The sequence below is a fragment of the Wyeomyia smithii genome, chromosome 2 (assembly GCF_029784165.1).
Source record: "Wyeomyia smithii strain HCP4-BCI-WySm-NY-G18 chromosome 2, ASM2978416v1, whole genome shotgun sequence".
Taxonomy (NCBI): Eukaryota; Metazoa; Arthropoda; class Insecta; order Diptera; family Culicidae; genus Wyeomyia; species Wyeomyia smithii.
The window spans coordinates 31,214,511-31,228,455 of record NC_073695.1 but is presented as its reverse complement, the minus strand read 5'-3'; the positions used below and the strand labels follow the sequence as shown (position 1 = coordinate 31,228,455).

Genomic DNA, 13,945 nt, shown 5'->3' with positions numbered 1-13,945 from the left:
ATAGTCTAAAAAGTTTTTCCCTAAAATGATCGAATCAGAAAAAAATTGGTGCAATTTTCATAAATGTTTTGTTGTTTTTGAATAAATAAGAAGCATCGGAATATATATAGTTTGCTTGTCTTTCAGTCACGCGCACGAAAAACGAAAGTTACTCAAGTTGCCTTTTTCCCAAGCAAACTCTGAACCTGAGGTACACTAAAGTTTGTTATTTTTTTTAGTGTAGCAACGCAAACACTCCTGTTCTGACTACAAGTTACCTTTGCTTTTAGTCCTCCACTCACCTCCTCTCGCCTGGTATGCAGAAAGTCGCAAGGAAATCAAAGCTAACTGCGTCTTAGCTAATATTCGGCACACGTGTTAAATTAGCACATGGCTATAGGTTCTGATGCAGGAGCATCGACAAAAACCGCCAAAAACGTAATGAAGGGCGGAAGGCAGTTTTAAGATGTAAGAAAGACATAGTATTAAAGATATCAAGCATGTCAATGAAATCGAAAGTTAGCCAAAGCACTATCAGTTGATTATGAACGTTACTTTATAGTTACATGTCCAATAAGTTCTGTCAAAATTAGGTTGTCAAGTTATGGAATAAGGTAGTACCTGTTGTAATTCATTGAGGATAGCAGTGGTGGGCACCGCTAACTGAACGTTTAGCGACGCTAATCGCTAAGCCGCTAACCGGAAAATTTAGCTCGATAACCGCTAAACGCTAAACGCTAAACCCACATTAGCGGAGTTTTCGCTAACCGCTAATCGCTAACTTATTAATATGTAAATAGTCATATCGCTATACTTATTGCTCGTGTTTTGTAAGATTTGGACCACTTTGATCTTTTGTGGTTAAAAAATGAAAACAATTACTTCTTAGAGCTATTTACAATGAGAGGTTCACGAAACGGTGTTCAAGCTTGACTTTGTAATAACAAGGAGTAACTAAAGTTATCCATCTTGCATTAAAAATAGATACTTTTAGGAAAGTTTTCATAAAAATTCAATTATTATCTGAATCGAAAAAGTAGAACCAAATTTGTCATATTTTCAAGCGCATTGCAATTTACAAAAGTTCTTGGTGTGCCGAAAATTCAATCTAGACCTTGGGCTTGTTCTTCAGAATGCTCCTGTGGCTTGTACGATAACTGGAACTTCATTCTAGGGTAAAAAAACTAACAAAAGTAACTTTCGTAGTAAAGTTCAACTTTCGAAGCAATTTACGTACGCCATCAGCAATTCACAGTTTTTCTAAATAGTTCTATTCTCGCTTCGCTAAAATATTTAGCGAATTAGCGATTAGCGTTGCGAAGGCCGAAATTTTAGCGACGCTAACAGTTTCGCTAATCAGCTGAAAAATTAGCGAAATCGCTAAACCGCCAACTGAGTATTAGCGTCACTAATTAGCGATTAGCGAATTAGCGGTATGGTGCCCACCACTAGAGGATAGACTATGAAATAGTCAAGAACATTATGGGGATTATAAACCTTTTGCTCGAGAAAATAAGCAGTTTGCATTTTTTTCAAGTGTGTAGTGTAAGAGTATTTATAAAAATTGAAGAGAACCGGGTGTAACTCGGCAATGCTATTTTATGCAAAACACCATATCGAGTTTCAAGTTAAGCTTATGGCGCGTGACAAGCCGCACTTGAAATCTATCCAACTTTCTTTCTCAAAGCTCTAACAAAATTTACAAAAATGTTCTTAAGCTTTAGAGTTTAAAATAAAGATAGAGCAATATGATTTTTTTTTTCATATTTTTAAAAATAGGAAAGATATTAAACTACACGAGGCATACTGCACATATTGTACCCCAAATTAATTTTTTATGTATACTATACGACGTTCAAGATGTATGGAGAAAGGGATAATTTTTTTTTGCTGATACGTAAAAATTTTAGCTGTTACTAAAAAAATTAAGAGTATAAGATAAACCCATTCTCGACAGGTGACATTCAAACTCTGATTCAAGTTCAATAATTATACTAGAAAATTTTTCACGGTGGAATGATTCAGTTAGGTTAGAGAACAGATTGATCTTCAATGAGCAATAGAGTTTGTGTTAATTGTGTATATAGTATGAGTAATAAGAGTTTGAAGTACATTTTTTGAGGTAAAAACTGATTTCTCTCCGCTGGGATCAGGTTAAGCTATTGGTCATTATTTTTAAACATTATGTACTATTTTGATTTCAGATATTTTGGAATATCGACATGAAGTTTTCAAAGTTTTAAAAATTAAACATAGATTTATCTACTATCCTGCAAATGCGCTACAGTAAGCCAACTTTTTTTATTTATTATCAAATAATATTTGTTTGTTTATGTAAAAGAAGACGAAAACAAAAAGTAGACAAAGGTGGTGGTGATGGGATGAGGATTGTCATGTTGTTACGCAACACTAGAAAAGGTTTCTGTGATGGAACGCAGATGACAGATATTTTATGCGCGTTATTTATCATGTGTGAAGTTATATCGGGGTATTGAAGAGGGATTTGAACTACCCATCAATGAGAGTACTTCGTTATTCCAAGCTTTGCTGTTGTTAATAACAAATTGCAGAGACAAACTTTTGCATGTGTGAATATTTTTTTGAGCAATCCAGTATTTTTTCATGAGCAATGGTTTTTGTAAATTGTTTTTTTTTTCAATCACATTCATTTGTAGTTATTTTGTAAGTTTAGTTTGAATATAACATATGTAACATCAAACAATTGAGAAAATTAACTATTATTCAAGTTATGAAATTAAAAAAAAAATTGTCAGAAAACAGTTTTTCGAAAATAATCAAAAAATGGAGAAAAAGTCTTTTGATATTGGAGAAAACAGCTGTGCAGATTCGTTTTCGAGTGAGCAATCAATCATTTCATGATCTACTGAACGTAGGATTTATCGCAATTTAAATATTTAATTGAGTTTCAAACCAGCGCTGGCCATCTGCATCGAATTGTCGATAGTATCATAGTTACATCTTGAACTTCAACTCGATATTTCAAAAAAATAGTTCATCATGTTAGATTAAATACCAAATTTTAATAGTCCAAAATGCATTTGAAAGTGGCTAGCCACTACGGGCCAACTAATTTTTTAATAATCCTCCTAAAGTCAGGAAACACATTTCTTACAAAAAACTATAGTACATAACTTGTAGATATATTTTTTGTAAATTCATTCAAACAAATCTAAAATTTTGATCAATGTTTATCGAGCTGTTTACTTTTACTCCAAAACAACAACTTGTTTTTTTAGAGTTTTCAAATTTTTTTAAAATTATTTTTTTTGCTTATTTTAGATATTTTCATTTCTGTTTTTTTTTTTCATTTAATTTTTTTTTCAAATTTCTTGGATATTTTTCAATTTTTTTTTATTTGTTTTTTTTTCCTGTTTTTTCCTATCTTGTTTTTGAATGTTTTTTTAATATTTTTCTTTTTTTTTGTTTTTATTTCTTAATTTTCTTTTTATTTGTGTTCATTTTATGGAGCAATAAAAGGACCGAAAAAAGGACCCAAAGTCTGAAAACACATTTCTTACAAATAACTATAGTATCTTGTAGATATATTTCATGTAAAATCAATCATGCAAATCAAAAATTTTGATCAGTGTTTATCGAGCTGTTTACTTTAAACGCAACCTTTTTTTTTAGATTTATTTTAATTGTTTGAATTCTGTTTTTTTTTAACATTTATTTTGATATTTTTTGTATTTATTTTTCATTTTTTATTTTGATTTTTTTTTTGAATATTTTTAAATATTTTTCTATTCATTTTTATTTTTTCAACATTTGTTTATTTTATGAATGAATAAGGGAACGTCCATTAATTACGCAGTGCAAAAATAACTATTCTCGACACCCTTTTTTTTGTATTAATTTTAAAATTTTTCCGCATGGATTGCAGTAGTCAAATAGTCACGCTCTTTTTTTTTTATTTTGTAGATTCGAGTCTAAAATTATACATAAACGAATCATTTGTTATCGATTCTATGTATAATCAAGCCCGACTTGTATTTTATTTACTAACTTTTTTGTGCTGGAAACGCCCTTTAAGAGATATGGAAATAAAAGTAACTTAAAACGGAGAACATATTGTTTTGATAAGTAAACTGGAAGCCTGAAGGCTTGCTCAGCAGTTTAAAGAATATTAAAATTTTGATTTTAATTTAATCAATCTAGTCGAAAATTACGCAAGAGCCATTTTCTACAACTGAGTTGATCGTTTTTTGACGTAGGCTTACGTCTAACTTTAATAGCGTGGCCTGCTGTGAAAAATGTAACAAATATTTACATTACTATTGAACGAAATATGACCACTAAAGGTGCCTCCAACTTGTTGTAACATGATTGTTATATTTTCGCGATGGTAAATTAATAAAAAGTTAAGTTGAAAGTCACTATTGTCAGTTCAGTTTCGAACCTTCACCAATGATGGGCACGCTTCCCTTTTGCTCGCTTTAGGCTGCTGTTTGCTCACTATAAATAGAGAATGTGCGAAAATCGATCGCTCTTCTCGTTAAGATAGTCGTGACGAGCAGACAGAGCATCGCGTTGTGTAGTTCTGGCTGATTAAAACGCACCGTATGCTATAGCAGCCTCCCCAATTGGTCTCGAGGTACGATGCTGGCCTGACAAGCCAGTCGTCGTAGGTACGAGTCTTGTCTCGGGAGAGACTGTTAGTGTCAGAAGGAGCGTAGCGCTAGCCCCGCAATTGTGATATACACTTAACGGTTGGCTGTGATGTCTGTGTATAGTAAACAGAAGGTTAAGTTCCGAATCGGAATGTAGCACCAAGGCTTTGCTTTTTTATGCTATAGCAGTGACAGATATAGTAATATTATTTTCAGAAGCCTATCATTTTGCTTATCAATCATGCCCTAATGTCAGACTGCGCGCGGTATACGCACTAATATATATGATATACCCCGTTCAGTGATGTTTGCTTAGTACCCATGTTGTAAATTCCCTCCGCCCATTTTCAAATTCTACCAAATTCAAATTCTTCCTTTCAATGACTTTTTTTTCATCATTTAATATAATATCATATAAGTATAATAAGTTGTTTCATGTAGCTTCCTGGGGCTGCGGCTTCGCGGAGAAATCTTTCCACAATTTCAGTCTTTTACCAAGACGTTTAAATGTTAAACGAAGAATAATGATTTTTCTCATCGAATTCCACATTCTCAGCAGAACCCACCACCCTGGATTGAAATCAGAAAAAAGATTCGTGAATATGTACCACTGTTTTTATGCACAGTATCGACTTTTAATGAACATCATACACCAAAATACAATGACATCATTTTCTTCATTTTTGTGGTGTGACGTTATGGCGTTTCATTCCCTAAATAATAAAATCGTAAGAAAATTAAACATCTTATTTCGTGTTTACAACCAACAGAAGCATGATATGTAGCATTCGCACGCAACAAGTTTGATTATGCAAAATTTCAACTAGTAAAAAGCACTTGTAGTTTTTCGAAAGCAAAACTCTGAAAACTCAGTTCTGTTAGACTTTTTTTTTATTAATATTTTTACCAGTAAAAAATAGCGAGACTGTTGAAAATAACACCAATTGGAATGAACCACGCAATTCACAAAACTAATTCTCCGTTAAAAAGAAGAAAAAAAAACGATTTCCCAAATCTATTTCCCAAGTTTGTAACTTACACTGAAAGAAAGGTCAACAACAAGCACCCATTGGAAGGTCGGTAAACAACGTCCCAAAGATAAGTTTAATCGTTTCATCGCTCGTGTGAGCAAACCTAGCAGAGTACAATCGTCCACTTACCAATGGCCGTGACGACTCCCAAAATCCGTATGAGCGGCCGCAGGCAGTAGCAGGGGGCGCCGAGTTGTCGCCGCCTGTTTCTAGCATCCATTGCTATTACCGACAATGGCGTCTTTCTGCTTTCTCCCCAGACTGCTCACAGCGGGGAGCTCCGGCTTTTTTATGTTGAGGAAAACCGTTCCAACCTTTTTGCGTTCGACCCCTAGCAGCCGAAATCGTTGTAGAGAGCGGTCGTATTGTTGTACCCCTTCAACCCAGTCTAGCGGCGTTTCATCGCTGTATTCGCTGGCCGTGACGGGTTCACTGTTAATGTTTTGATTTATGTAATTCACAAAACATTTGTACAGCGTCTGCAGTTGAAACAACTTATATTCGCTTCCGTTTGTTATGATTGGATTCACCTGCACCTCCCTTTGTTAGCGAGAAGCGGCAAAATGTTCGGCTAGCAGCATGCCACATAAATCTAATTAAGCACGCCTATCACAGAATAGTTGCGTCGATAGTCCGGGAATCAATTTCACATACTGATCTCTACAAATCCTGCCGAACGACGCAATCAATTGGGTCTGAACTATCAAACGGGTACTGCGGGAAAGCCTGGTTGATTTATTTTGTTACTGTAGAAAATTCCATAGAACTGTATCGATTTGAGTGAAAAGCCTGTCTGTTTTTTGAGCTTTGATTTCATCTGTATGTTTTCATTTATTGGCTTTCGAACATCAGCAATAGAGTATTCAGCACCTATAAAACAAATAAATGAAAGGTATTTTGTTACTATTTAATTGGCATTTCGAACTGTTATTTTAATATAGAAATCCTACACGGTGCTCCCACAGACCGTTATTATAAAAAAAAAATGCACCAAAGAATCTGAGTACGCCATTCGATTCGTTATGACGTCCAGAATCTCTGGTCAAAATTTCAAAATCATCGTACGGTACATTTTTGAGTAATGCCCTTTTGAAGGTCGTAAAGTACAAAAAAGTGATGTTAACACGACGAATTACTCAATGTAAAGCACGTTTTTCAGCCATAATTTCATGAAACAACTTCCAAAATAGTTTCTACACATTCCAAGTATTATATTTCAAGACATTTACAATTGGTGGAAAGATTTATTTCAAAATCCCAAAGTGCACAGTGGTCTTAATTCGAAAAATCGTGATCGTTCTAGATTTGACTATGAAAAATTAATTTTATGTACTCAATATCTTCAGCAAAATTGTTTCATAGAACAAGGCCTTACTTTTGGCGTTTTTGGTTTTTCGATTAATCCACCTAACAGTTAGATAAAAAAAATAGTTTTTCTTATTTTCAAAATACCGGATTGCTTTCTTCAGCAAAATTGTGGAAAATTTTAAAAGAAAAACAATTGCTGAATACTGTGATGTCCTATCTGTACGTTGAACACGACAAAATAGAGTTTTTTGTGTAACACCCCTCCTTAAAATCAGTTTTTTGTCTATAATTTCGTCTGTAGTGGTCAAAACAATGCAAAATGTTCTAAGAATTTATGCATTCAACGAAGTTTTCCTCAAAACTTTGTAAAATTTATTGTTTTGACAATTACAGAAAAAATTATAGAGAAAAAACTGATTTTAAGGAGGGGTGGTCCACAAAAAACTCTATTTTGTCGTGTTCAACGTACAGATAGGACACCGCAGTATTCAGCAATTGTTTTTCTTTTGAAATTTTCCACAACTTGGCTGAAGGAAGCAATCCGGTATATTGAAAATTAGAAAAAGTATTTTTTTATCTAACTGTTAGGTGGACTGATCGAAAAACCAAAAACGCCAAAAGTAAGGCCTTGTTCCATGAAACAATTTTGCTGAAGACATTGAGTACATAAAATCAATTTTTCATAGTAAAATCTAGAACGATCAAGATTTTTCGAATTTAGACCACTGTGCACTGTGGGATTTTCAAATAAATCTATCCGCCAGCTGTAAATGTCTTGAAATATAATACTTGGAGTGTGTAGAAACTATTTTGGAAGTTGTTTCATAAAATTATGGCTGAAAAACGTGCTTTACATTGAGTATTTCGTCGTTTTAATATCACTTTTTTGTACTTTACGACCTTCAAAAGGGTATTACTCAAAAATGTACGTACGATGATTTTGAAATTTTGACCAGAAATTCTGGACGTCATAACGAATCGAATGGCGTAGATTCTTTGGTGCATTTTTTGTATAATAACGGTGGGAGCACCGTGCCTAGTTAATCCATGGTTTCTACTAATTTAATCTACTCTCAAGTAAATCATGACTAACACTCACACAAGGCACACAGTTTGCTAACGTGTTCCTTTTTAATTGCGGTATGACCCAGTAAGCACAAAGAAAACTCTCTCTGTCTGCACTGCTACTGGCGAAAATCGTGGGAAGTTGCCACTGCACATTTGCTTGGCAGCATATTCGACCACAGAAAGAGGTAATGGGCAAAGTTGCTTCCGTGACAATTGAATTTCTTTCCCTATGGTAAATCAGCGTCGAAATTCAATAAGTTTAATTGCAATTTGATGGGTGGAAGCAAATCAGTGTACATTAGCCGGCCATATGTTTTTTTTTTACTTTTCATTGAAGGGTTTCGAATTTCCACTGGTGGAGTTAAAAAGCAGTTCATTTATCATTACAAATGAAATGCCAAAATCCGATATTTAGTAAGATCCGGCAGCTTCTGACTAACCTCGTTGACACAAGGCCCACAGTTTACTTCACTTTTCTTGCTACCGGCTTTTTTTGTTTCATATTTTTCATCTCACGCGGTCCGCTCGGAATGTGATTAACTGAACTACAATGTCACCGTATTCTCGTCTACGTGGGATACATATAGGCTTCGAGTTCAGACGTGATCGAACTTCGAAAAAGCGGATCCGTACTTTACGCGATAGGTAGCTGCCACTGTCGTGGGTGGGAAGCACCTTGTAGGGTGAGAGCAAAAAAGTTTTTTTGGTAAGCTGATGCACTGGTCCTGGTTTTTGCATGCCGTAATTGGCGTCCATCATGCACCGTTAAATATCCTCTGTACACTAATAGCCTGAAAAGTTGATGCATCACCGTACCGATCTGATAGCGGCGTTGTTGTGAGTGTTGAGAAAGTGTTTTCAATAGTCTGCATTTCATTAAGTGAATATAGGTTTTTTTTTCGAGTATTTGCAATATAGAACAAAGGATTGGAGTAGACACTAGGAACACTACACAAATCATTACATTTCTGGAGCTATTATAAGGTTGGGTTGTTGGGTTTTGTGTTACTCTTTCGATTTATAGGATTTTCTTATGGGTTATTTTTCACTGAGCAGAAATCGAAACTTTCACAATACAGCAAGCATAAATTACTTATCAACCATCTTGAGCAAGCGGTTGATTTGAATGAAACACAAACATCTTAATTGACTAATCATAGTAAAATCTAGAATATGTTTTGTCAACGTTTAATAGAAGTTATTTTACTCATGTGGCGTTTGATAAACTCATATGGGTTTGAGGATTTCTGAATTCCACATGTACAATGAAGAGTCCATTTGGCGTATCTCATATCAACCAATCCATTCTTACCCGTTTTTGTCCAGAACTAGGGGAGTCTACCGATGTATTAAAATATTGCATAACGTATGAGGAGAAAAATCCGAACAAACTTTCAATTCCAAATCAAAATCTTGCGTAACTTATTTTACTATACTTGTTTGTTTATTCAAGAAATGTAACTCATTTACGAACCTCATAGGAAAAACTCAGCTCCACATCGCGCTGATTTCCTGATCCTCTGGGGTACTTGCTTTATAGCTTCCTAAATTCCGGATGTTTCAATTGTTTTGAGCTCCATCTTGATTTTTCTATCAAACCATCGACGTTTTTTGTTCTGTAACCTTTATGGTAGACCATTCGCTTCAAATTTGCTCAGAAAGTTTCAATAGACTGCAGCTGTGGCACATTTTGAGGATTGTTTCCTTTCAGAATAAACCCGATACTGCCTTGCCGCAAATTCGCTAAAGTTACATTAGCATAGTTTGACAATGCAAGGTCTTTCCAAAACACTGCTTTGTAATTTTTATGGTACTAATATTTAAAGTTTCAAACCTATTTCATGCAGATGCTTGTTCACCGTTTTTGAATCAATCGAATATTTATTGCCCAGCTCACGATATGATTACGCCGACCGACCAGTCGTTTCCGCCCTTAATTTCGCTCGAACTTTGCACTCTTGCAAAGTGCATTTTCTTCCGGAACCAGATTTTTATTTGAAGGTATTTTCATTCTCGAAGAGTTTGTCAATAATGTATATAACTGTTTTTATCTATATCCAAGATCTTTAGAATAGTGTAACACTTCACTTTTAGATTTTTCTTCATTTCGCTCACAAAAATTGCAAATCAATTTACGACGATCTTCTTCCGACCATGCCTTTTTCCCAACTAATCGTCACTAGACAGAATCGACTAGTCGTGTTACCAGTTATATGAAAGTGGATCTTCATTTTGTGGAAAAGGATTTTTCGATTTGTGCAGCACTTCAAAATCGTAGACCAAATCAAAAGTTGTTCGGATTTTTTTCCTCACACGTTATTAGATTAACAGCTTTGTAAGGTAGTATTGCGTTTGTTCCGAAGTGCATTTTATTGTAATTTCTAATTCTCTCTGAAGAAGTTAAATGTTGAACACAGGAGTAAGACATATTGAAAAAAAAACACGAGTTTGAGGATTTTTTTCGCTTTTTTCGACCAGACTTAGAGCTCATGCTGAAAAAAAGATTAAAGCTTTTAACCGTTTCTGTCAATTTTGATACTTCTTACCAAGTCGGAAGTGCGTAAAGTCTTCGGGGACTAAAATGAAATGGCAGTGGATGGAGAGGACAAGTTTTAACGGAGATGATTTCAAGGTGTACTGGTGATTGACAGTGGTACAGCAGCGAGGGAAAGAGATTATTCCATATCTCTTGACATTTATTCTCATTCCATTTTCTTCACACCACTGTAGCAGATAGTCTATATCACGTTGGAGAGCACAACAATCGAGAATGGAAGTGATGATCCTGTAAATCGTTAGGTCATTTGCAAACAACTGCTTGATATACGAGGACACAAATCATCAATGAATTTTACGGTACCCTTGAAAATTCCCGACGTTATTATGAATTGCAGGGCTTATGGGCAGGTGTAATAGATGCAGTTTTTTCAAAGACTAAGAAATGCCCTCTCCAACAAAGAACGATTAAATATACAGGATATCGGAGGCGAAAGTGAGCGCGCACAGTGTTTCCAGGAGAGCGGAGCAATACCATCTGGTACAGGACTCTTGGTCGCGTCGGGACTGGCTGATGTCTTCTGGATGTCATCTGGTGTGAAGTTCAGCAGAAGAGAAATTCAAGTCGTTTGAGGTGCGCTGCTTGCATTGTAAACGGACAGAAATAAAACTTGGCAAACAAATTAGCCACCTCATTGGGAGGATTCGCCGTTGTTCTAACTAAAGAAACCGTAGTAGGAACGAGATTGTACGTTCTCTGTGACCGCATGTAATTCCAGAACATTGAAGAGATTTGCTTGAGGATTGACTACGTTTCTTTTGACTCTCAACGTAATCTTCATAGCTGGTTGCAAGTAGCGACTTGTATTGACTATTGCTCGCGTATTCCTTGTGTGTCATTGCGTAGAGTACGAAGTTCAACGTTCCACCAAGGCTTCCGCGGCACCGATCGGAAGCCTATTTGCATTTACATAAGAATTAACATGACTCAATCCATTTGCAAGCATTTCTATGCAAGTTATCTTCTGCCTGGTTGATGTATTCGAAGGCAGATATCCGTTGATATCCTCGTCATAACTCCAATGTAAATTCAATGTAAATTGTAATCGTGATATCATTGTTCGTCTTGTACAGCTCTGGACTACACATAGGCCCAATATAGCATGTCATAATCATGCAACGGGATCAGAGTACAGTGGTGCTAAGATTTGACTGCTATAAGTGTACAACATGCTCTGGTTAGATGATTTAAAGCCTGATGTGACCCGACGGAAGATTTGATAATCTGTGTGTTGCGAACGCCCCTCGTCAGTGAGCGCACCTTCAAGTCGACATGCCGACCGCGACGAATAACGCAGATCTGTCATCGGATGCTGAATTAAGGGAAGGAGTTCGATTCCAAAGAATAAAACTTCCTTTTTGCTTGGAGATCGCCGACAAGTGCGCACGTGTAAAATCTGTTCTATATCGCTATTAATATATTTATTCGGCTTATAATTCAACTAAACGTACAAATGTACTTGATATTAAAAATAAAATTAACTTATGAAAATTAGTTATATTGTATAATCGAACATTGTAATCCGGGTTAAACGAGATTGAAAGTTTCAAACAATATCGCACACTTAGCCTTGGGGCTAATAGCGATCTCGATCAACTAGATTAGTTGAGAGAATTCGTTATCGATATTGTTTTTGGCACATTTTGTATGCGTAGGATAAGTACAACGATACACCGTGCCCCAGTGCTGAGTCGAGAAAATTTCCAGCTCGAAAAGATCCTCGACTCGATCGGGAATCGAACCCGATATCACAACCGTGTGGGAGAGCTAGCCGACTGACATCGCTAACCACAGAGCCACGGGGACCACGAAAGTTACAAAACGTAGGTGAAATTAAAACCTAAGATTATACTCCATACTATATCCTGATCATTTGCAGGAAAGTTTAACTTGAACGTAACAAACAGTTATACAATTTCGGAACTCGCTTTCTTTTTGTTGCAAAGGCAACACTGTGGAACGCTCGCAATCCTGAATATCCGGCCGAAGCCAGGTTTCTGTCAGAACCGGAGCGGCGTAATCATAGCTCGAGAGACGTAAGCGAAGATCGTGCGTTTTTGTATGCAAGCCTCTAGCATTCTGGTACCTACATAGTGAAAACTGAGTCCAAAAAAAGTCTCGTCTTGCATGCCGGTACAGTCGTGAAGTGAATCCATGAGTCGAGGAAATCGTCTAATGGGCATTGATTGATGCTGGCAACGAAGGATAAATCAGAGCACGATGTAATATTAGCATAATGGTACTTTCCTGAACTGAGATTCTGGATGCCACGTCCCTCCCACCCGCACGCAATGGCAATGGTTTCGTATTCCGGGTGAATACCGACCTTGAGCGAAACCAAGTTTAGTGACTAGAGGTTAGCAGCCTTTTTCACTAAAGAGACAACTGCAACTAGCGGGCCGATAGAGCCAGCAATGCTGAGACTCCCCCTTCACCGCCTCAGGGTCGGCTAACGCTCTAAGGTGTTGGTCAATCAAACTCTGGAATTTCGTCTTGAACAACTCTTTTTATTCGTCTCCCACTTTCTTAGTTTCTGTTTCCTACTTCGTCTCTCCATTGTCTTGCATTCAGGGCCCTCATTATCGACGGCTGCAGTCTCCTTTCTCTCTTCACCGCCGCTCAGCGATCGTTGCCACACTACTTTCCAGGGCCCATGTCCTGACGCTTCGTGGAACAGGTTCACCCGTCCAATCCCAAGGTAATTCTTCCGTTATAGGGCTGGATTCGAGCACTTTCATAGAGGGACATGATGTCCTGTGGGAATAATGAGTAGGGGGGGGGGATGAAGGGGGGTAATACAAAATGGTGTTTAGGCGTCGGTTAGAGGCTGTTTCTCTAAGATTGGTCTTTTTTTACAACTTTTTTATATAATTTTATCCGCTTTCCACTTTTTGTAATTTTATCCCACAGTGGGCAATATCGCTTCTACTTCAATTCAGCTTTTTCGTGCAACCTTTCTCGACGAGTTTTTGTAGATAAGTGAAGTCCAAAGATAATTTACGATTAATTTGTGGCGCTCTCCACCGGTTCACCCGTTTATTCCGCCTCCATTTCGATTGGCTGGCGATTAGCTGTATCTCGTATACGTCTGACTGCTCAGAGTACCGCTCTCAACTGATTCAAGGTTTACTTGACCATTTTATGTCATCCTTTAAATAATTATTCGCGTTATCGCGGCATTCTTGGCCTATCAGCATCTACACCTGTTACAAAATCTTAGCTGCGTGTCGTGTCTCTAGGCCATCCTTGACCAGCTTATCAAAGACATCGATGGTCACGGTTGGGTTGAAAAGCGAAAGGTACATCCAAAAGCAAATCAGGTAAAGAACTAGCCACTAGTCTGTCAAAATTTTCGATTTGTCTGGTGCCAA

The 13,945-nt window shown here is 36.7% G+C and overlaps 1 protein-coding gene across 13 annotated transcripts in view; it reads right to left on the bottom strand.

Moving 5' to 3' along the window:
- The window catches only part of LOC129721582 (uncharacterized), a 99,469-nt gene that overhangs the window by 31,179 nt on the left and 54,345 nt on the right, over nt 1–13,945 (bottom strand). For 11 of the 13 annotated variants that reach the window (XM_055674328.1, XM_055674330.1, XM_055674318.1 and 8 more), the window contains one exon: nt 5,771–6,511. In XM_055674328.1, the coding sequence (XP_055530303.1) occupies nt 5,771–5,857 (87 nt within the window). In that variant the 5' untranslated portion in view covers nt 5,858–6,511. Of the gene's footprint in view, nt 1–5,770; nt 6,512–8,048; nt 8,768–9,491; nt 9,719–13,945 lie in introns of those variants that run through there. The other 2 variants (XM_055674325.1, XM_055674327.1) reach the window with 2 other exon arrangements.